This window comes from Macaca nemestrina, chromosome 10 (genome assembly GCF_043159975.1).
Source record: "Macaca nemestrina isolate mMacNem1 chromosome 10, mMacNem.hap1, whole genome shotgun sequence".
In the NCBI taxonomy this organism is placed as follows: Eukaryota; Metazoa; Chordata; class Mammalia; order Primates; family Cercopithecidae; genus Macaca; species Macaca nemestrina.
This window is the reverse complement of record NC_092134.1, coordinates 50,211,410-50,236,202: the sequence shown is the minus strand read 5'-3', so window position 1 is coordinate 50,236,202 and position 24,793 is coordinate 50,211,410. Positions and strand designations below refer to the sequence as shown.

Here is a 24,793-nt window from a genome sequence, read left to right as displayed (position 1 = left end):
GCAATGAATTTCCCAGGTGTTCTTTGTGCTTCTTGTATTTGGTTGTCTGGGGTCTCTAGCAAGTCCAGGGAAGTTTTCCTTGATTATTCCCCCAAATATGTTTTCCAAACTTTTAGATTTATCTTCTTCCTCAAAAACGCTGATTATTCTTAGGTTTGACCACTTACCATAATCCCAGACTTCTCAGAGGCTTTGTTCATATTTTCTTACTCTTTTTTCTTTGTCTTTGTTGGATAGGGTTAATTTGAAGACCTTGTCTTCGAGCTCTGAATTTCTTTCTTCTACTTGTTCAGTTCCATTGCTGAGACTTTCCAGAGCATTTTGCATTTCTATAAGTATGTCCATTGTTTCCTGAAGTTTTTATTGTTCTTTATTTATGCTATTACATTGAATATTTATCCCTTCACTTCTTGTATCATTTTTGTTAATTTCCTTACTCTGGGCTTCATTTTTTCTGGTGCCTCCCTAATTAGCTTAATAACGTTATCCTGAATTCTTTTTCAGGTAAATCAGGGATTTCTTCTTGGTTTGGATCCATTGTTGGTGAACTAGTGTGATTTATTTGGGGGGATGTTAAAGAACCTTGTTTTGTCATATTACCAGAATTGGTTTTCTGGTTCCTTCTCATTTGAGTAGGCTCTGTCAGAGGGAAGGTCTAGGGCTGAAGGCTGAGGCTCAGATTCCTTTGTCCCATGGTGTGTTCCCTTGATGTAATACTCTCCTACTTTTCCTATGGATGTGGCTTCCTGTGAGCTGAGCTGTAGTGATTGTTATCTCTTTTCTGGATCTAGCCACCTAGCAAGTCTACCAGGCTCTGTGCTGGTACTGAGGGTTGTCTGCACAGCATCTTATGATGTGAATCATCTGTGGGTCTCTCAGCTGTGGAAACCAGCACCTGTTCTGGTGGAGGTGGCAGGGGGATGAAATGGACTCTTTGAGGGCTCTTAGCTTTGGTGGTTTAATGCACTCTTTTCGTGCTGGTTGGCCTCCTGCTGGGATGTGGCACTTTCCAGAGAGCGTCAGCTGTGGTAGTATAGGAAGGAACAGGTGGTGGGCGGGGCCCTAGAACTCTTAAGAGTATATGCCCTTTGTCTTCAGTTACCAGGGTGGGTAGGGAAGGACCGTTGGTTGGAGGCAGGGCTAGGTGTGTCTGAGCTCAGACTCTCCTTGGGCGGGTATTGCTGTGACTACTGTGGGGGTTGGGGATGAGGTTCCCAGGTCAATGGAGTTATGTTCTTAGGAGGATTATGGCTGTCCCTGCTGTGTCATGCAGGTTGTCAGGGAAGTGGGGGAAAGCCGCCAGTCCCAGGCCTCACTCAGCTCCCACACACTCCGAAGGGCCATCTCCCACCATGCCCCTACCAATAGCACCAAGTCTGTTTCCAGGCAGTGGGTGAGCAGGCCTGAGGACTTACCCCATGCTACCCATTCCCAGCTATGAAAGCAAGTGTCGCCAAGTCTGTTTCCAGGCAGTGGGCAAGCAGTGCTGAGAACTTACCCCATGCTATCCGCTCCCAGCTATGAAAGCAAGTGTTGCTTTCCTTCTTCCCCTGCCTGTGGAGCTGCACACGGGATTCATGCCCTCCCCCAGGTTCTAGCCAGGAGACTTCTTGATCCGTTCAAATTGTTACAAAGTTCAGCTGGAGATTTCCTTCTCCCTGGGGCCTTTTCCCAGTGCCTCTGGCCACCCTCCTGAAGGACCCCTGTGAGGCCAGGCAGAGATGGCTTGCTACGGAACCCAGCGAGTGCACAGAGCTTTTTCCACTGCTTCTTCTAGACCCGTATTTCGCTCAGCTCTCCAAATTGACTCCGCTGCAGGCAAGGTCACAATCTTCTCCCATAATCTAGATTTTCATTTTTGCCAGTGGGGGTGTGTGTTCGGGGGCAGATGACCTCCTTTTCCCACTTACACAATTTGGACACTTACAGTATTTAGGGTGTCTCCTGTGTCCTGCAGGAGCAAACCCCTTCCTTCAGAGGGTATGCGGTTCCTCTTGGATTTCCTGATTTATTCCTGCAATTGTTCTGGAGCAAAAATTCAGCATGAAGCCTCCACGTGCTGCTCTGTCTGTCCAAGTCAGAGCTCCAATCTAGTCCTGCCTCCCATCTGCCATGATCTCTCACAGTTCTCTAGGTTTTGCATTTGAGTCATGTGAAAGATGTTCCTGTGACATTAAAGACATCAAGAAACCCAGCTTTGAAAATAGGATCATCTTCACTGAAGAGTAATTTCTAGGGTAATATTCTTAAGTTAGTAGATGCCCTTTAAAATCTCTTAGAAATAACCACCACCTTTGAAATTGCTGTTACAGTCACTGTTTGCTCTTCCCCCAAACCAAAACTGTTGGCATTTTGATAGCCATAGAAATGTATGACACCCAACACTGTGACAATCACACCCATCATAAAAGTTAAATGAACATTCTTGTAGCACCCACTGGGACGAGGCAGATGTAGGAGGGAAGGATTGAGCACACAGGATGAAATGTGTCTCTGACAAATTGAAAGTACTCCTTTTATACAGCATTGTTGTCTTAGTTGTCATCTGTATCTGTTTTGTTTTATTCAAAGCCATTTCAAAAGCACAAATACTGTGTTGAACCTGAGAATCAAAATGAATCATTTCTATGATCTGTCAGAATTTGCCTTGCCATTGCTAGATTTTCTGTGTTGTTTTCCCTTGCTATGTGTCCAATTTTGTAAATCTTTTTGATTTATTCAAAATATGACTGTAGTCAAAATAAGACTACAAAGAACTATCATTTCTGAATTGGGAGTGTTGCATTGCTTATGAGGTTTTATGATAGCCTTTTGTGAAGATCGTTTATTTAATTGTATTAATCTTGCATTTGAAGTAAGGATTTATTTTTCCATTTTGGTTGGTGCCAGAAGGGTTAACATCATCATTATCACTGCTGACAGCTTAATCTCCAAATTAATATAAATTCAGACTCCCCTCTATTGGGGTGACTCTTCACTCCTGGCTCTGCTCTCAGCAGTCTGCTAAAAATGTTTTTTAAAGTAACAAATTGATTTTGATGCTACCCACCAATTTCAAAAGTTCATGTCATATTCTCATTCTGGGAGTCTAAGAGACCTGAAGCAACCTGACAATTCATGTTGTCTAATATTTTCATACCCGTAAGGAAATAATATCCTCTCTCCCCCACAGTTCAGTCTTAGTCTCTCCTTTGTAGACACACCTGATTCTTCCTTTGGAGTAGTAGAATTTGTTTTCACTCACTGGACTGTAAACTCCTTGAGGGCAGTGAATCCGTCCTCTGTGCAGTCCTCTTCTATACTGCTTACATCAATGCATGGATAACAGTGAATCCGTCCTCTGTGCAGTCCTCTTCTATACTGCTTACATCGATGCATGGATAACAGTGAATCCGTCCTCTGTGCAGTCCTCTTCTATACTGCTTACACCGATGCATGGATAACAGTGAATCTGTCCTCTCTGCAGTCCTCTTCTGTACTGCTTATTACATCGATGCATGGATAACAGTGAATCCGTGCTCTGTGCAGTCCTCTTCTGTACTGCTTACACCGATGCATGGATAACAGTGAATCCGTCCTCTGTGCAGTCCTCTTCTGTACTGCTTACACCGATGCATGGATAACAGTGAATCCGTCCTCTGTGCAGTCCTCTTCTGTACTGCTTACACCGATGCATGGATAACAGTGAATCCGTCCTCTGTGCAGTCCTCTTCTGTACTGCTTACACCGATGCATGGATAACAGTGAATCCGTCCTCTGTGCAGTCCTCTTCTATACTGCTTACATCGATGCATGGATAACAGTGAATCTGTCCTCTGTGCAGTCCTCTTCTGTACTGCTTACACCGATGCATGGATAACAGTGAATTCGTCTTCTGTGCAGTCCTCTTCTATACTGCTTACATCGATGCATGGATAACAGTGAATCTGTCCTCTTCTGTACTGCTTACACCGATGCATGGATAACAGTGAATCTGTCCTCTTCTGTACTGCTTACACCGATGCATGGATAACAGTGAATTCGTCTTCTGTGCAGTCCTCTTCTGTACTGCTTATTACATTGATGCATGGATAACAGTGAATCCGTGCTCTGTGCAGTCCTCTTCTATACTGCTTACATCGATGCATGGATAACAGTGAATCCGTGCTCTGTGCAGTCCTCTTCTATACTGCTTACATCGATGCATGGATAACAGTGAATCTGTCCTCTGTGCAGTCCTCTTCTGTACTGCTTATTACACCGATGCATGGATAACAGTGAATCCGTCCTCTGTGCAGTCCTCTTCTGTACTGCTTACACCGATGCATGGATAACAGTGAATCCGTCCTCTGTGCAGTCCTCTTCTATACTGCTTACATCGATGCATGGATAACAGTTTCACCTCCCTCTTTCAGTCTGAAGGGCATAAATGGGACCATGAAGTTACAACTCCTAATAGGTTGTAGTAAATGCCAACTATGCACTTAAAATTATTTCAAGCTGCCTACAGACTAAAAATATATATTGCTTTTGTTCACTGCATATCCATTGTCTGGCAGAGCACATATAAGTGGTCAATAAATATTTGTTAAATTTCATTGAGATTGGTATAGAATTTCCCTCTCCTACATCAGGTTTTTCTGCTAGCACATACAGATTTGTCTTCTTTTAGCAAACATACATTGAGAGTTTATTTCATATGCCAAAGCCTAGCACTAGCAGTATAAAGACAATTAGGATAAATTCACTGACTTTTTCATCTTCCAGCAAAGAAGACAGATACTTATAACAAGTAGCTGTAATTCACTCTGGTAAGTGTAGCAATTAATGCCTGTAGACAGTACTATGGGAACATAAAGAAGTAAGCTATGAATAAGAAATTGTTAAAATCTTTTTTTTTTTTTTTTTTTTTTTTTTTAATAAGCAAAAGTTTGTCAGAGAGGGTGGAAGAAAGACTTTGTCAGTGGAGCAGTCTACAATAAGGAACGAATGCTCAAAAGAGCCCATGACAGAAACAGAAGTTTCAGGTGGCTCAGGCACAATGTACATTGAGAGAATGTTTTGGATGTCAGCTAAAAATGGGGCTTGTTAGTACTGGCTGAAGAGTCTGGATCCTGTTCTATAGGCATAAATCAGAACCTCGGAAACATGATTTGCATTTTAGAAAGACAAATATTAGGTGGGAGATAGATTGGAATAAGAAGAAACTGAAGATAGGGAGAATTATAGGAGGCTGATGGAGGTAAAGGAGTGGGATGAGATGCTAAATTTACATGGTGCCAGTAGAAATGGAAGGTAGTAAAGAGAGGTAAAATATGAAACATATTGTTCATCTTAAATGTTTTTGTTGTCCCTGGAAAAGGAACTAAGAAGAAAACAAGGATTCTGGATACAGAAAGGCTATAAAGGTTATTCTGCATGCTGGTTAGCTAGGAGCTGCTGTCCTCCTATATACATTCATCCAGGATTTCCCATGGTTAACATTGAGACATCCATGAAGATCCCACTGCCTCTCCCAGAGGTCTACTGTCTGGCTGCCCAGATTTCTATCATTACCTTGAGTGAACTTGTATCAAATATTCTCCATTTTGTTTATAACAGATTTTTCATTTTAGAAGTAGTGGCTATCTGGTTCCCACTGTTGGGAAGCAACAAGGTAGGCAGTCCTATTTAGGACCACTTTTGAGGTAGTTGGGGCTCTGTGTTCCTACCTTTCAAATATTACCATGTAGGTGATATTTTGTACGATGGTACGTTATTATCTTGCTTTTTAAAAATGTTAAGAACAGGTGGGTCACCAAAGAGGAAATACAAAAAGCTTACAACCTTATGAAAATGTTATTAGCCTCTCTAGTAATCAGGGAAAATAAATTAAGTGGATAGAATGATACAGATTGAGTATTCCTTATCCAAAATGCTTGGGACCAGAAATCCCAATCTCAGATTTTAGCTTTTGCACATTTTGGAATATCTGCATTATACTTTTACTAGTTGAGAATCGAAAATCTGAAATTTGAAATGCATTTTCTTTGAGCATTATGTCTGCATTCCAACAGTTTTAGATTTTGAAGGATATCAGATTGCAGATTTTCAGATTTGGGATAGCCAGTTCACACTATTTTGCAGCTTTCAATTCAAGAAAACTTTAAAAATTAGACAATACCAAGTATTATTAAGGATATAAAACAAAGGGACCCCTGCTATATGTTGGTAGTAATGCATTTTGATACAACCACTTTGAAAAGCAATTTGGTAATAGCTAGCAAAGTCAAAGATCCCCTGTGATCCCACGATTCTATTCCTAGAAACTCTTCCGTAAGTGTAGGTAGACATATGCACAAGAATTGATGACAGCCCTCTTTTAAAGAGTCTGTATTCCATCATTAAGGGAAGGTATTCAGTATAATTAATGTGAAGGAACAAATCTTACATATATCAAGATGTCTAAGTCTGAAAAATAAAATGTTGAACAAAATTTCAAGTTTCAAACAGGTGTTTGGCAAGATGGCATTCCAGGATGGATGATGCCTAATATATAAAATTAAAACTTATAAATAATATTTACATTTGCTGTGGGGACACAAATAGTAAAAGTGTGAAACGTGTACTGGACTGTTAAGTACCAATATCAGGATTGTAGTTTTCTCCTGGAGAAGGTCAGAAATAGGATAGGGAGAGAGATTTAGGGGCTCCAGTTGTATTTATAAAGTTATATTGGTTAGGCAAGAATACAATGTTTGTTGTATTCTGTGAAATTTTTTTATGCCTAAAATATAATTAAAAACCTGCATATGGCTTTAGTCATATGTTTCTTTATTCATTTTGTCAATCAGCCGTCAATCTGTACAAATATCTATTCATTTATTCTTTTATTTCTGTCAGAATTATTTTGTTTAAGTAATCAAAAAAAAAGATGATAAGGGCCTGAACCAAGTTGGAAAAAAGGGGTAAGATATAATTCAAAGACAGATTGAAGAGCGATTTGGGGGTAAAGTTATCAAGACTTAACAATTGGATGTGAGTATATATATGGGTGGAGGGGCAAGGAATCCAGGATAATTTATGTATTTTCTAGCTTGCATCAAATTAAGCATGCCAGTGAAACAAAGGAGGAAGTGATGTTGAAAGTGAAAGGAATAAAGTATTTAACATTCTTTTTTTTTTTTTTTCCTGAAGCTTAACAGTTTATCTTAAAAACTTTAATTTATCCTGCCTAACACAGTGAAACTCCGTCTCTACTAAAAATACAAAAAAAAAAAAAAAAATTAGCCTGGTGTGGTGGTTTGTGCCTGTAGTCCCAGGTACTCAGGAGGCTGAGGCAGGAGAATGGTATGAACCGGGGAGGCGGAGCTTGCAGTGAGCCGAGATCAAGCCACTGCACTCCATCCTGGGCGAGAGTGAGGTTCTGTCTCAAAAAAAAAAAAAAAAGGAAAAAAACTTTAGTGATTATTTATTAAATATCTGTCATGTATAAGGCACAAATAACTATAAAGAGATCCATTAAATGTATGCATAAATGCCTTTTCATTAATATGTTCCTTAAAATGTTCATACTATTCATTTTTAAGCATCATGGTACAGTTGCTGCTTCAGTAAGTTCAATTGGGCAAGCAATTTCAACTGAAATACAGTTGAATGCCAGTATGCAGCCTTCATTAAGTTATTTGATAGCTACTTTAAAAAGACTGAGGATCCATCAAAAAGTTCAGACGCAAACTCATTTAAGTTTGCAAATTATATTCAGAAGCAAAGTTGAAGGTAGTTTATCTTGAAAATATATCAAAGATGTGTTGTATATTAATTGAGTAATGACTAGGTAAGGCTAACATCAGTCACTCTTTTTAAAAAGTTATTTAGTTTACATAACAGTAAATCTGCAAGTCTGTATAATTTTAACAACATGAGTAAATCCTTTGAATAGAAACAAATTTATTTAAACAATCAGAAATATTGGTCTATTATCTCTGTCTTCAACTTTCTCATAACTCCTCTTGCCTGTTGATTATCCTTCATAAAAGGGAAATGGCCATAGGGACCAATGGGGTATAAGAGAGCCCAACTACTGCAGGGGTATCCAACTCCTGACTAACTAGAACATCTCAACCAAACCCTTTTTTCTTTTGTTTTGTTTTCTTCTGGGACCCACTCAGTTCATCCATTCAGAGTTCTACATTACTCCTGATCCCAATAGAAACACGGATTTCCAACCCTAAATCACCATATAGTCTTACTATTCCTCCTCTGTCATTTTCTTTCTAATCCTACATGATAAGCTTAGGCCAGAACAATGATTTTGTGTTCCAGTCCTGTGTGTTCATGATACCCTGTGAGCTCAGCAACATTCCTTGAGAGTCTCAAGGGCCTCAAACTAGAATCAGACCTCCATCACCTTGCCTTTGCTCCACCCACCACAGTATACATCCATTATTTTAAATTTTGCATATTTCCTCCACAGTTGAAGAAATAAGCCAAAGACCACAGTAAAATAACAAAGAAGGCAAAATTCCCTAGAGACTTAAAAAAAATGTATCATTTTCTGTTTCAGTATGGCTGCCAGTCAGCCCCTTTGATGTAAAGCATCTGTCCTCTTCAAGGAAACAAGGAATGTCTGGTTCTCCTTTCTAGCCTGTGAAGTAGGAGATGGTGTCATTTGTTGTACAGAACCAGGAGCCCCATGTTACTGGGCTGCAAGCTACTGACTGCTTTGGTTAACATACTGAAAATTTCATCAGTTGTCTTTAATAAAAGACCATGTGTATAGGGAAAGACCTGAGCAGTTGTCATTGAGTTTCTCTTCCCCAGCCCATGAGCTACAGCTGGCAGAGGGCAATGACGCCAGTATGTAATCAAACAGCCAGTTACCTGAAATTTTTGCATTTCAGTAGTATTAGAGTTAGATAGACTTTGAGTCTGTTTATAAAACTTCACGTGTGCTTATTTGGTTATCAAAAGGCTTTTCATACCTTCTCCTTCTGTCTAATAACATTTAGTTATTTATGGCTTCTGCTTAAAAAAAAAAAAAGATTTTTTGAACATTTCCTGACTTAAATAATTGAATGACCAAGGGAAGAATTCTATTATGGGGGAGGATAGGTGTTCTATCCTCTGGTATACTTTGTTCTATACATTATAACCTTTCATAGGAAATGTAATCACAGAGCTATGAAATGATATAATCTATGATCTAGAAATTACCTTTAGAACAGTGCTTCTCAAATTTTAATGAGGATACGAGGCACCTGGGGTTCTTGTTAAAATTCAAATTCTGATTCAGTAGGCGGGGCCTGAAATTCTGCATTTCTGTCAAGCTGCCAGGTGATGCTGATGCAACTCCCTGAACTATATAATCTGTGTGCTCAGCTAGAAGACCTGAAGGAATTCAATCCAGTGGGCATCCATTAAACTTCCCTACCACAGATGTAGAGGAGAGACATGACGGGCTTAAAAGAGAAAGCCCCTGTCTGAAGAGAGAAAACAACCATGTTGTAAAAAGTTGAGTCTATACCCAGTCTTATTCATCAATGTTTAATAAACACATGAAATTTTGTATGTCAGAATAAACGTTGACACTTTCAAAGCAGTTATCTAGGGCGATGATACTTATTACATATGTCACATTTTAGCATATCTGTATAAATTCCATGTTTCCTTCATTCAAATAAGAAGCTATTGTGATGTTTTAAGCATTACATAATGCACATTTGTAGGTTTTTGAAATAAAAAATTTTATTTTACTAAAATAGCCATTTACATTCACACCAAAATGTTATAGCTGACATGTATAGCTGCTTAAATATATTGAATGATATTCTTAAATATGCATATTTTTAGTTTCCATATATTTTTAGTCATTAGGGGAAGCAATTAATGAGTATATGTGGGCTTACCTGAGAGCTGTTATCCCATGGTAACTATTATTATTTTTGTTTAATGAGTAACACACTGGTGTGGATATGCAAAATTAAAGTTATTACAAAAAAACCATTACAATTAATGTAGAACTCATTCATCAGAACAGATTTAACTTCCTAGATGAGTTTTCTTAGACTAATATTAAAATACAAAATTTGTTTCATCATTCTATGGTGGGTAGGTAACTCCATAAGTGTTTGAAGGACAGAGAAGCCTCAGGCTACAATTTAGTAATAATAGTAAAGTCTATTTATGTGGCATGATCGACTTTACCATCCATTTTCACATCTGCCTCTTACAGGTTTAACCTTTAAAAGGCTAGAAAGCTAGTAAACATGAAGCCAGTTGAGAAATCCTCAGTTTTTACATTCAGTGGTTGTTCAGGCACACTAACAAGGAGGTTCTACTTTGTGTTTTTGATACGATAAGGAAAAGGAAAGGAAAAAGATAATAATGTGGGCATTCTCATATGATATTTACAGCAACAAAATGCTGGCATCCCATTCGTAAAGGAAGCTGAGATCACGAGCCGTCACCCAACTTGTTCAAGTGCCCACATCTCTGTGGTAGAGCTAGTATTTGAACGTAGGCAGTCTGACTCCGTAACCTCTGAGTGTTTTTAATAATCCCTTTGAGTTGAAATAATAGATGCAGACACTATAGATGCAGACACTTTGGTAATAAAGTGATTCAAGAAATAATGACTATCCCACAGAGCCATCTGTTTTCTCTCAACCTCATCACTGGGCCTCTTCCATTTCTGGTTAGTAAGGAGTGGTCTCCAACAGTGGTTCTCCCTCCCTATTTCCACTCTTCCCACTCAGGATAGCAGGAAGTCTGAACATCGCATCTACTTAGCATCTTTAGTAATTTAGGCTGTGAGCACTCTTCACTATCAGTTTAGTGGCTGTTTATTGATAGTTGTGCTAAGCGCTGTGAGGGGACATAATTCAGAAATGTATCCAAGCTTCAAGGAACTCAGGATAATAACAGTGGTGTGATAACAAAGTTCTTTTAGGAAGACAGAGTAGGTGGTGTTACTTTCAGTTTCCATTGTGGAACTTTTTACTGCACATGTCATTTAGAGCTATGTTTATTTGGATTGGTGTTTAAAATTAGAAATTGACCATCTGTATTTTTCTGGATAAGTATGGAATATTCCTGACCAAAAAAGTTTCTGAAGGTCAGGAATAGCTTATATTTGCAGCATTATTTTTGTAAAAGAGAAAATAATATAGAAAAGTTTAAAAATAATGCCCAGTAGTTGAAGACTTAAGGGAATTTTAGTATATATATCCAGACACATATGTAGCCATTTAAATCAAAATTTTAAAGACTGCTCAACAACATAAAAATGACAAACATGTATGTGCTAGACTTCAATCAAAATGAGATAAGGAAAAGTGATCGTGATATTTGTAGAGTGTCTAATTTATACCTGTACTCTGCTCTGAATATTTGTTTAATTTTCTCATTGTGTCTTTCTAACAGCATACAAAGAAGTTGATATTATTTCAATATTTCACAAATGAAGGAAGAGCACAGATACGTTAGGGGATTTCACCAAGGTCATTGACAGTGGTTGAACAGGAACTCAAACCCAGATCTCTTAAAAATCCAAGTCCCCCAAGTCAATTTATTCTAAGCTATTCCACCCTCCCCTGTGGCCTTGCTTTTGGTTCAGAAATAATTAATTTTACAGTAAAGAGTAGAGTCACAGGAATTCAGCTGAAAAGTACATGTCTTGTGAAAATACCACATCTTTAAAATAACTGAATTATTTTGGACTGTAGCACAGAATTGAAGGACAATTAATAGTTGACACAATCAAATGAAAGTGTAATCATAGCATAAACACTTTATCTGATATTTGAAATATGCATTTGTGTAACTGCCAAAATATTATCTGCTTTCTGTTAGCCAGAATATTCCAGAGACAGGAGCAGAACAGCCTTTATTTATAAAGAGCAAGCAAAATATATTTTCCTTTGGGAGGGACTTTTGCTGTTGTTAACTAATGTCTGAGAATTTGGGGATGAAAACCTTTGTATTAAACAGGTGCAACATAACTCATGCCATTTAAAAAAGACTTTTTCCCCATGCGATAGCTTTGTATTGCCATTATTATGCATTACTGAAAATTCTATGAGAATTACTTAACTATTTTTAATAAGTAATATAAAATTTTTCTTAGAAAGGTTTCATTTTTCTCTACCATATTTTATCTATTTGGATTTTTTACTTCACTGTATGGTAAACATTCATCATTAGAGGTTAAACACTGTTTGGCTTTTAAAAATAAAGACTTTATCCTGTTAAACTACTCAGATTTGGGAAGGGCCTTAGTGGTTGCATTTCAATTTTTTTCAGGATTTTTACCCAAAGACGTCAGTAAAATTTCATAGTTTATTTTAATTGTTTTGATTAAAAGCCTCAGATATTGCTAAGAAGAGAAAACAAATAATGAGTGGATATAGATTTGTCAACTTTACCCCCTTTTTTTTTATTTCTTGTCATTGAGCTGAAATTTTTAAAAATTCTTTCCATCTGAAATTGTATCACTTTTAAATGTTTTTTTCTCAAATACTACCATCTGATTAGACTATTAGCTCTTCATATGTTACCTATGCTTTCTCATTAAAGAAAAAAATACACTTTCTCTAGATGCCTGTCCTTTTTAAAGCACAAAGTACACAGCAGGTGTTTGAAAACTTTCCATCTTCCTAGTTATCTTTATCTGTTTGTATAAATTGCTAAATTGCTTTCATAAAATGCCTCTAGACATAAGGGAATCATTTGCATAAGTGGATGAAGATTTTTGTTTTCCATGAAGAAAAGTTTGAAATGGCCTCCTAATTGTTTTCCTTCCTTTCTCTTGTTGCAGTATCCCGCTGCTCTGATGAACCTGGGAGCCATTCTGCACCTCAATGGCAGACTGCAGAAGGCCGAGGCCAACTACCTGCGGGCCCTGCAGCTCAAGCCAGATGATGTCATCACACAGTCCAATCTCCGCAAACTGTGGAACATCATGGAAAAACAAGGCTTAAAGACTTCTAAGACCTGACACAGGAGGCAGAAGCCCATCCTCCTCCATTTTTAAAAGCTGGCTTCCTTAGCAGACAGAACTTCCCAGCAGTGCTATGACAAGAGCTGGTGTTAGACTTCAAGACCAGGGCAGAGGTCATAGAGGTCACTGCCACTTCTGGAAGAATCCACTTTGCAATCGGCACAGCTGTTAACACCAAAAAGGGGAAGGCCGGAAACCTCCTGGAGGATGTCATTGTTACCCATAGACTGTAAACCAGAGCACTTAAAACAGAATTTTTTGGCATTCTTAAAAGGGAGGGATGGGTGTATAAGTCACAGATTTTGTTCATTTTCTGAGAGCTAATTTCAAAATTATCTTGTTCCTTAAACACTGTGAGAGGAAGTCAGAGTGTCCATTCAGCCATGGCAAATGATGAGGGTTAAGTGTTACTAGGGAGTGATAAACGCGTAGTGTGAGTCCCAGTGAGCCGCCGGTTGTCCTACGCTGCTGTCTTCCCTCTTTGGGACAGCCTGCTTATCAATTTCTGAAGCTTAGAACACTTTTTTTGTATTAATACTGTGTCAAGATCTGTCAGAATCTGCTATGTTTCTTGACCAGTGCACATAATGTTTTATGATTTGGATGTCAGAGGCTTCATTCTTTTGGACATCATTTGCTTTTTATGTTCTGAAAAGGATATGGAGAGTAGAGCTAACCATACTTCACACTCGAGTTGTATGAGGGACTGGGGAGGCTTATATGTGTCAAGCAGGCTTTTTTAAAATTTTAATATCACCAATATCTCCCCCCAAACTGCCCAGTACAATTCATTGTATTAATTCTTTTGAAATTAACTTTGAAAATGGCTATCCCTGGAGAATGTGCAAGCTTACATAAAGATAAAGGACAGGGAAGTTTGTAAGCCTTCCAGTTCCAATAACTAACCAACAGGTTATTAGACAAAACGGAAGGTGTTCTGTGCTTCTCAGATGTTGCTGGTTTAGGAGTGTATGATGATGCTTGCCAGTGATTTTGTATTTTGGAAAGGGTAGGTATCGAATGTTAATCACTTTCTAGTAAGTACCTAAACGGCAATGCTGATAAATGTTCAAGCAATTATTTTCATCTTATTTTGCTCTTCTCAAAAGGCATCGAAAACAACTTATTTGAAGCTACAATAGAGTGTAGCATTAGCCTGCATGTTTCCAGGTCTTCTGCCAAGTGCTTTTCTCAGTTGAAAACTATTTTTCACTAGCAAATTTGGTATTTTATTTCATTACCTGTTAGTAACCACTTCAATGATCATTTCACAAGAAAAAGACTATTAATTAGGTAGAGAACAACATTATTGAACATTTTTTGGCTTGTAATCAAACTTTGCCACTACAAATTAACTTCATAAAACACCAGTCCATTATCAACTTCTTCACAGAGAAAGCAGCTATACTACACCCTACATATTTATTTATTTATTATTCTACCATAGCAGAATAACAAAACTTGATGCATTAAGCCAGTTGTTTGCAACTGAAAATTAACTGTTTCTCCTTCCCTTTCACACTCCACATATATATGATCAGCCTCTCCATTAAAAAGAAGCTGGACATGCAAATACATCATATTATGTTTTCTCCATATTTTATGTTTTTCTATGTATCTGAATACAGTGGGATAAATAATTGAAAGTAGTGTTCCTATGGCATTAGTGTTTTTGTGAGAAGGGTAAATGTAGTGAAAAAGGTTTTTCATGGCATTAATAAGAAAGCCCTTCTGTAATATATATATTATTTTGTAAACATTTCATTGAAGGGCCAAAAGTTAAATTATAACTAAATCACTGTGTTTTCAGAATGATATTTAACAACAAACCCGTGGTCAAACCAAAATAGTGGGTTGAAGTGTATTATTCATCTTTTAGTGCATTGGCAATTGCTAAAAAACAAAAGGAATTTAATATAAGGCTATAGAGATTACTTCAGTGTCTAACATTTGTATTTATTTAAATAGTTATTGACCTATGACGACTTTCTAGTCTTAACATTTTATCTTTTTATTGTTGTTGTTCTTCCTTTCAAAGACCTGGTTCTTAATAGGTTCACTGAATGCACAGTTGAGGCACTTCTTGTGACACCAGTTCCCAAGTAGCGTTAATAATTGGGCCTGTGTCATAAAATGCACGGATCACTAATAACTAAATGTCCCCGACACTTTTCACTACAGGGCTGGACTTAGTAACTGACCAACTTCAAGGGGAGGGTTGGGGGCGGGGGGTGGGCATTAGAACATGATCAAAAAATGTCTCCGCTCAGGGATTTATGGTGGATTATTGCAGACAGTGCTAAAAATATAGAGCACAAGACAAGTTTACTAAATTAAAATTTTATTTTTTGAGAAACTGTTATTTGTATAAATTATCAAGATTTGTAGGCTTTCCTTTTGTAGAAATAATTGTTTTATGTGCCAGAGAATTTCAATTTTGTTTTCAACAATAAAGCATTGATAAGAAATATATTGTGTAAGCCGTTTTTAAATCTTCTACAGCAACAACACTTAAACTCTGGAATTTTAACGGAACTAGGTAAGAGGTTAAAAAGAGTAGAGGCTGAGCATCGAATAGAGACACATTGTGGTTAACCTATAATTAATAATCATCATTTTTTAAAGTTACTGTAATGCAAGTAAGCATTGCCAATATCACCCGGTTTACCATATTTAGAAAAGATGACAAAGTTTGTTTTGTTTTCTTTGGTTGATGAACTATGGGGAAAGATGCTATGAAATAATCCAAGAAGGGCACATTTATAAGTTTCTGGCTTCAGCAGGTTGTTTGGTAAAAATGGCCATATTTAGAAGACACTGAATCTCTAGTTCTGGTCTCGGATGTAAGCACACCCTATTCTGCTGAGAAATGTGGGTGCAGCACATTCAGGAGTCAGTTATAAGGAAATGTTGGGTCCTAGACATGGTGCAAAGTGACAGAGAATTCAGCAGTCTTGTTAAAATTGTTATGTCACGTGATTACATGTTGCCTATTTCCTCTATTAGGGATAAAAGTTAGCTGTGAGGACTTTTATGTTAAACATCCTATGGATGTGTGAGGTTATTTTCCATTTTTACAAATAAGGAAACTAAGGCTCAGAGGTATGAAACAACCTACCCAATGTCACTAAGCTAGCAAGCAGCAAGCCTGTCCCCACGCTGTCTGATGATGTGTCCTGGGTCATGTGGGCACTCAGTCATTGAACCAGAGGTCTGGGTATCAACCCTCTTGGCATTTCTCTAGCGATTTCATTTCCACAAATCCCATTCTCTACCTCTCTCTCTCTGCAGACGATCATGAACATGAAAGGAGGTAATTCATTTAGAAATCTTTAAAATTTAGATTGTAACAGCCGGAAAAAAAGACTTCAGTGTTCATGTAGTTAAATCCATTTACTTTCCACCTGAGGAATATTAAGCCTTGCAAGTTAGGTGATTTAACAAAGATCCCAAAACTAGATAGTGGCAGCACACACCAGGCTAAAGAAATTTATTAAAAGTTCTTGCTATATGAAGAATTGTATAATTTTTTTTAAATGAAGGTATAGTTTGAACTTGAATTGGAGCACTGTCACTGTACTTGGAAACCAATGAAGGCAGGGACCATATTTTTGGGGGGGACTTTATTCTCCAGCCCAGCACATTGTTGAGTAGAAGACCCTGAAATATACCGTAAATGAAAATTCTATCTGTCATGTGCTCATGAGATATGATTTTTTTAAGTCACTTTCTAAAACAGTTAAGATGTGGGGATTTGCTGATTTACTATTTTCACCTGAGTGATACCAGTTTTTCACATAGCATATTTTTCCAGTAAAAAGAAAGAAAATACCTGTAAGTCTTGGCTGTTCTTTCTATTACAAGGAGAGGAATTGGGTTTCCATAAATAATTTAAGAATTAGGATAATTTCAATTTATTTGTATGTACCTTTGTAATATGATTTCTCAATTTAAATATTTTCATTACTATAGAATGTGCTTCCTACTATTCAAAACTCATTTTAATAAAGGGGTATTGCTAGAAAATTTGGCTTATGCATTGGAACTATTACACACTGCAAAGCTAGAGCAAGCTGAATGGTAATGCAATTGTGCTATTATGCTTAGTTTTGCAGTAGAGAAAGATGCATGTGTATTAAGGCTTTAACTTGCTGTGTCATTTTGGGTGGTCTTCCTGCAGGATGCAATGAGAGAGGCCTTAAGAGTCAACTTTCATTCCATCTGCCACTTCACCACATACTGGCCTTTTGTTGTTGTTGTTCTGTAGAGATTTGAGATGTATTTTTTTCTCCTTGGAGGACTGCTGGGTTTAAATTTCTTGTTAACTTGAAATTCCTGTGACGTTTTTCTTCTACGTTTCCCAAAACCTTCCCCCAACTTCTTACAGCTGCTCTATGATATTATTGTGCTATTTAATTGTGTGCTTCCAAAGAGTGGAGAGATCTACTAACTACTTTTTTAGCTAGAAAATTCTTGGATCAAATGAGAAAGTTATAAATGTATGAGACAATGTGGTGAGATCATTAAAAAATACCTACAGGAATCTAAGTTAATATAGTATCTAAAATGGTATTTGGGGAAAGTTTCTGGAGGTTCCCAAAAGGAGAGAGGCAAGGTGGAGAGATGAGGGATAGACACATGGAAAATTGACTGTTAATTGTCCTTAATAATTATTAAGCTTTTGTTGGAGAGGTAGAGGATTTGATTAGAACAGTTTGAGACTGTCTATTCTTTTTGGTTGCCCAATAATCTACCAAGATAGGGTCGCTGTATTGGAAAAGAAAGTGCAACAAGTGAGTGAATAATACAACCACAGGAGAGGCTGGAAAAATGTGCAACCGATTTGAAGTCTAGACTAGAACTAGCTATCTGTTCTGATAGGAAATAGATTTAATTTTTCTCCTACCTTTTTTGGATTGACAGGTTTATCACTTATTCAAGGCAAAGCTATCAACCATTCTCTAGTCAGATAGAGTGAATAGAGTGCTATGTTTCGAGTAATAGCTCGGGACTTGTAGAAACACTTTTTCTAATAATTTTCTATCATGTCTCTTTCCTTTCCATCCTAGTAGACTGAAAATAAAATAAACCCTGAGTCCTTTCTCTTGGCAATATCATTGAACAACTAGAGACTATAACACAAGTTTTGAAAAATGTATTGAGGGAGAAATCAAGCAATTTAACTTGTTTTCAAAAATACTTAAAATACCCTAAAGGAATTAAAGTGTCTTTTTTACAACTGGATATTTCTCTCATATAATATAAAAGACAATTTAATACCAGAAAATCAGAATTGATGAGGGATGAGGGGGCAAGTGTATGTGTGTAGGGTGTGGAAACAGTGATTACCTTTGATTTTAATGTGGGCCCTTTTTCTGATTTCATTTAGCATGTACTGGCCATATTGACTCTAACCACAATTAGCTTTTTCATTCTGAAGACAACTTATTAAGTAGGTAGAGCCAATTAGTAATCTCAATAGGTTTTTTTTTTCATTCTTTTTTGTGCTATTTTAAATATGTTGTTATGCTTAATGTCTGTGGACATTTTATGCTTCCTTTACAATGATAACTTACTATTCTATAAATGTGCCTTTGCCATGTAGTATATTAATGATAATTTGGGAAATTTCACTGGAATTATGTTTCAGAGTATATTTTTTAAAAACTGTCCTATGCCAATAAATATTTTGATGTTACTACATACTATTAAAATTTTATGATTTTGCATTATATGCTATGGAAGAGTATAACAACGTTTTGTTTTATTAGAACCCCTTGATGATATTTATCATCATTACCCATTACCCTGTTAGTGATATTTCTAAAATGTGATTATACCAGCAAAGCATATATTTTCCTATAAAATTAGTTAAGGAAGTTTCTTGGTTAATTTGTTCTCATTGCTGTTTATAGAACCAATTATTGTTTGACCTCCTATTTCAAATTTTTGCTTTTTGAGTGATAATGAGGATGAGTTAATCTGTTGCTATTTCTCAAGTAGCCAAAAAGTAATAAACTCTTAGAAATCAATCACAATATTGGAGAGCAAGAGAAAACACAGATTTGGTCTAGGCACCATACAAATGAGGAAGGTGTGGCTTAGGGCAGTTAATTGATATGGCTAAACTTACTCATTCATAGTAGAGCCAATGTAACACATAAAGTGTTGAGGTAATAGCTGCAGGTTGTATCCTGCAAAGCCCAGTACTAACCAGAACTTGTGAAATCATCTCTTCTTTAGAGTAGAGGGAAAACACAGCTCCAATTAAGTTCGTATTGGATCCCTGGTTTCAGAAAATCTTAATTTTAGGACAGCTTTATGAGTCATACGTAACCAAACAAAGCTCGTCTAAGTAAAAGTGGAACATAGAAGCAATAAGATATATTAAACCATTTCCAAAGATCCAAAACACTGCTTGGGTATATCTTCTGACCTGTCTGTGATGCATCAGTGGTCCAAGTTTCATTTGCCTTTTGCAGACTGGTGCAATGTGCAAGATCCCACCAGACATAACAAGTCAGATGTGATCCTTCATGATGAAATAAACTAGTTTTTTTTTTTAGGCTATTTTTTTGTAAAATTAAAGTTTTTTGGAGCATACTAGCTAGATGAAAACTCTTTATAGGCCAGAGAATAATCGTAAAATATGAACAGCATGTCACTTTTCTATTGCAGTGCAACAGTAAATACATTTGCTACTAGTATTTATGATTATTAGCTAATCTATTTGATTCCCTTTCATCAACTTTGTCCACTTTCTCTGTTATATGTACGTGTGCACACACACACACACAAACACATTAAAAAAACCTACTGCATGCCTGGGAAGTCCATAGCTAAACCAATCTTTAGTATCTGTACATTTGATCCTCCAGGAGAGAAAGTCATTATAAGAAATGAGACATAATGTGAAATGTCTTGATTAAAAGAGGAAATAAAGTGTGATCAATCCTTTGTCCTTGGGTGAATGATTTAGATCCAGACAAGCAAGGATCAGAAGGCGATGAAAGCAGACATTTCTTAAGATACTGTTATAAATATCTTGGCACATTTCCTTTCACATTGTCCTAGGCTGCCACAATCAAGCTGCTGCTGTGATTCACCAAATCAACTCTTTATATAGGGTTGTTTTCTGTCCTTATTCTAGGAAAGAAATACCACTTGGAGAAAGAGGAGATAAGACAAATGTAGATTTGTACTTCTTCATTTTCCAGATAAGAAAAATTACAAAGTTGACCTTTAAATATCTTGGTTTTAAACGTATTTTGTCTTGGGGACATTAGCCAATGATCAAACAATATAGATTATTGAATATAGGAAGCAACACACTCGGTAATTCTGAATACTGATGAATACCCCACCGGAAGACCCCAATTATATCAGCTTTCTTTTTTGGCTTTAGCTCCTCAGGTGACATTTGATCCCCTAACATGGCAACTTCATTCAACTTGCTCCTTGGAATTTCAGCGCAGTGGGGCCCTTCCCATAGATATAAATCTGAATGAATAAGGTTTTAATGATTTCATTCCTTTGCTCTCAAGGAAATGGTTTTCTGTTGTAATTATATTTTTTACATGCAGAGTGTTTTACAGTTCTCGAAGGGTTTCATATCTTTTCTACTTATCTCTTTAAAACAATCTGGCAAAATAGACAGGAGAAACATATTAATTCTCAAATCAAGCTCCAGATGAGGAATCAGAAGCTCAGAATCACTGTATGACTTGTCCAAGATTACATTCAGTATGAAAACACATCTTCTGTCTCCTAATCTTACAGCTTTGATCTAAACCTAGAGCAGTATGGAGGGGTATGAGCATGATCAATACATTAGAGGAGTCCTGCCTCCTTTCTTACTCCCTTAGCCTTTCAAGTTCAGATATGATGCAAAAGTGTTTCCATTTGAAAAACTTTTATTCCTAACTGGAGACTGTTTCCAACTACATCCCTAGGGTGAGAGGGTTGAGGAAGGAGGAGAGTGTCACTCTAATGTAAGGATACATGTGCTCACAAAAATAATTTCGCTTTTGTCCAATCACCTTACTTTTGTTTACCAGTCTTAGGGGTTTAAATTGCTTCTGTTAAAAATGTACCTATTGAAGCTTTCTCTTGCAATCTAGGTATCAGCAGAGCTTGGCCTCATTTTAGGCCGTTCCATGTTTCTATAGGATGCCTGGTACTATTTTCCAGTTTTGGTGAATATCAGGCTCTTGCATTCTGAAACTCTTGAGTTTCTTCTTCTAATGATCTCTTCTGGCTTTTTCTTTGTATTCTTCCATTCACCAATTGAATAACAGAGACTCTTTTCTGATTTCCCTGAAATCACTGGCACAGGCCGACATTAAGGGTTTGTAGTGGCAGAGTGGTATTAATCAGACAACTTAAACTGGATATTGAACAAACCGGTTCTTGATATTTCTCTAGCTGCCAACGAGAATTTCCCACTGGTTGCCCATTGCCATGGGTTTTATGCCCCTAGAAGACAGGGTTCTCTCCCATGCTCAGTTCAATCTCAAAACTGCTATTACCTTCTTATGCAAAGGTCTCCAGACCCGTCCTACTATACAGAAAGTGATTTTCCAAGTGTTTTCCTGAAGCACAGTTAAAAAAACCTGCAGCCGGCCGGGGGCGGGGCCTCATGCCTGTAATCCCAGCACTTTGGAAGGCCGAGACGGGCGGATCACGAGTTCAGGAGATCTAGACCATCCTGGCTAACACGGGGAAACCCCGTCTCTACTAAAAAATACAAAAAATTAGCCGGGTGAGGTGGCGGGCCCCTGTAGTCCCAGCTACTCAGGAGGCTGAGGCAGGAGAATAGCGTGAACCCGGGAGGCGGAGCTTGCAGTGAGCCGAGATCGCGCCACTGCACTCCAGCCTGGGTGACAGAGCGAGACTCCGTCTCAAAAAAAAAAACCTGCAGCCTACAGACTAGATGTAGCCTCTGCACATGTTTTTAAAAATGTAAGCATACATTTAGGAATCTGGAGGGTTTTTTGTTTGTTTGGTTGGTTTAGTTTTTTAATCTGGGTTTCTAGATTTTCTTAACATACAAAATATCTGGCAACGGCTGTGGGGGGCACGTCTCTGCATGGCAACAGTGAGAGTTAGTGGACTAGCTGCTCTTCCATTTAGATGGGACTTAAATCTCGCATTTGTCACTCTCCCGAATACCCCTGCTTCTACCTGACCTCCAGAGGCGTTTGAGTATAAGATTCCTCTTATTAAAGACAATTTCCTCCCTTCATAGGTGACTTTGACGTCTGCTGTTAACATGTCTGTTTTTTCTGTACTACATGGTCTTGTAAAGATGCATTGGAAATGTTCAAAAATCATTGTTACCTAGAGTTTTTTTAAACATTTGACCATTTCTTTAGGATTAAAAATTCCATCATGCCAATGTTTTAATTTTTATTTCAATAACAATAAAGTCTGCAGATGAATTGGAGAAATAAGAGGCAATATTGTGAAACATTTCTTTCTATTTCTCTCAAAAAACAAATTCAGATATAGCCTGGCTCATAAAACTTAATTACTCATTGGTGTTTGGCTAATGGATTTTTGCAATTCATCATACTAGAAAAAAGACTCCCTTCTTATGCATTGTATTTCTCAAAATGAGTTATTTTTCATATCCCTTATCTTGCAACCTTATACTATTCAGCTGCATTTATACAAATAGCTTTAAATGCCTTCTACTGCAGTATTTAATTCTGATTGATGGAAACTGAGACTTAAACCTACAAAGACTGTGCTGCTGTGGTAACAAAAAAAAAAAAGAGACAGATGTTTAAGAACATACATACTCTATTGAAACTTTTTAACTTTACTGGAAATAATGGATGAACACCAATAAAGTAGGCCCTATGCAAGAATTTTGCTCTTGAATTTGGCGCATTTGGTAGGTGGGGGGAGAGGTCAATTAATCAGAAACAGTAACCTTTGAATTCATAAATACCTCATATATGTAAATTGTGAGGTGAATAAAGTCGGTTTACTTAATCACCTTCTGTTCAGAAGTCCATGCCAAACCCTATTAAAAGCTCCATCAGTTTAGGAATTTCTTATCTGAAGAGTCTGTTTGCCCTCTCTCTCCCGAAAATTGTCTTCAATAGAGTGAACTTGATTAATGGGCTGTTTCATTTTTCAGGATAAAGCTAACGTTTTCCTTTTACCAGAAACACTAGCAAATTACTTGATTAATATCAAAAAGCTCTCATTCACACATAACCTTTGAATAAACAAGTTGTGATACTGTTGGCAACATGCTAAGAGGTATTCCTGTAAGTAGGCTATAAAGGAAATTGCCTTTGTAATTAAATGTATAAAGAGGGAACCTGTTTTTGCTTGCTCAAATCTATTTTTTTTTCTCTTGTAAGCGAAGAATATATAATGAGGTTGGACCAAAGCAGAATGCAAAAATTCTTTATCTATGCTAAGGTTTTATTTGCATTTCTGTCACCTCTGGAAGCCCAGGAAGAAAACTGTGAAACATTTATGAAACTTGAATGCTTGAATGGAGTTTCTAATTCTTAATTTTAAGGCTTTCCAACTTTTTCTTTTCCTTTTGTTTTGTTTTGTTTTGTTTTTTAGACAGTCTTGCTCTGTCACGCAGACTGAAATGAAGTGGTGCAATCTTGGTTCACTGCAACCTTGGCCTCCTGGGTTCAAGTGATTCTCGTGCCTCAGCCTCCCGAGTAGCTGGGATTACAAATGTGTGCCACTATGCCTAATTTTTGTAGTTTTAATAGAGATGGAGTTTTGCCATGTTGGCCAGGCTGGTCTCAAACTCCTGGCCTCAAGTGATCTACCCATCTCAGCCTCCCAAAGTGCTGGGATTACAGGTATGAGCCACCGCGCCTGCTCTCTAGCTTTCTCTTAAAGTTTGACAATAAGAGTTAGTCAATCCCATGTTGATTGAAAAATACCTACACCTCCAAAAGACTTTCCTAATAATTAATTACCTGAAAACCAGAGTTGGAATATAAGGTGTTCTAATGTGGCAGCAAAGAAAGGCCTTTGAATAAGAAAAGATTCTATACTAAAATGCAGGAAGGAGAAATGAACTAAAATATTATGCCCTGATCATATACAAAATACTATATAAAAGTCTTATTTCATGTAGAAAATTAAACTACCCTTTACTGAAAATTAATTGCCTATCTACTATTCATTTCTCCCCTACAGATAATCGCTAAAACACCACGTGTAATAGCACTTTGCTCAGATCCAGTCAATGGGTTGTCATTAGTCCAAGCCAGAGGTTGGCAAACTATGGGCTTGTAGGCTAAACCAGGCCCACCATTTATGAGCTAAGATTGGTTTGTACATTGCTAAATGGTTGAAAAAAATCAAAAGAGGAATATTTCATCATACGTGAAAGTTATATTAAATTTCATTGTCCATAAAATTTATAAGAACACAGCCACACTCAATCATTAACGTATTGACTATGGTTGCTTTTGTGCTACAATGGCAGGATTGGGTGATTACAACAGAGACTGGCCATATGGCCTGCAAAGCTTACAATATTTACTATCTAGCCTGTTACCAAAAAAAGTTTGTCGACCCCTGGTCTAAGCCAATTGTGATACTCTTGTATCTTTCTTTTCCAGGCTCCAATCCAGCTGGCAGTGCCCATGTGACAATGAAACACAAGCAGAGGTCTGCCAGAAGGAATTCTGGAAAAGCTTGGCTTTCTTCATATAAGGCTGGCATCTTAACTCCCCTTCCGGCCTTGAATTTGAAAGTAAAATCTGGATGTCAGAACAGCCATCTTGCAACCATGGGGTGATGAATATAAAAGTAAAAGCCAGCACCAGGAGGGGTAAGTAACTT

At 37.4% G+C, this 24,793-nt stretch overlaps 1 protein-coding gene across 3 annotated transcripts in view; it reads left to right on the top strand.

Moving 5' to 3' along the window:
- Positions 1-18,659, top strand: part of LOC105473277 (transmembrane O-mannosyltransferase targeting cadherins 2) — a 469,505-nt gene extending 450,846 nt beyond the window's left edge. For all 3 annotated transcript variants that reach the window (XM_024790163.2, XM_011726991.2, XM_071071353.1), the window contains one exon: positions 12,776-18,659. In XM_024790163.2, the coding sequence (XP_024645931.1) occupies positions 12,776-12,955 (180 nt within the window). In that variant the 3' untranslated portion in view covers positions 12,956-18,659. The remainder of the gene's footprint in view (positions 1-12,775) is intronic.
- The last annotated feature ends 6,134 nt before the right edge of the window (positions 18,660-24,793 follow it).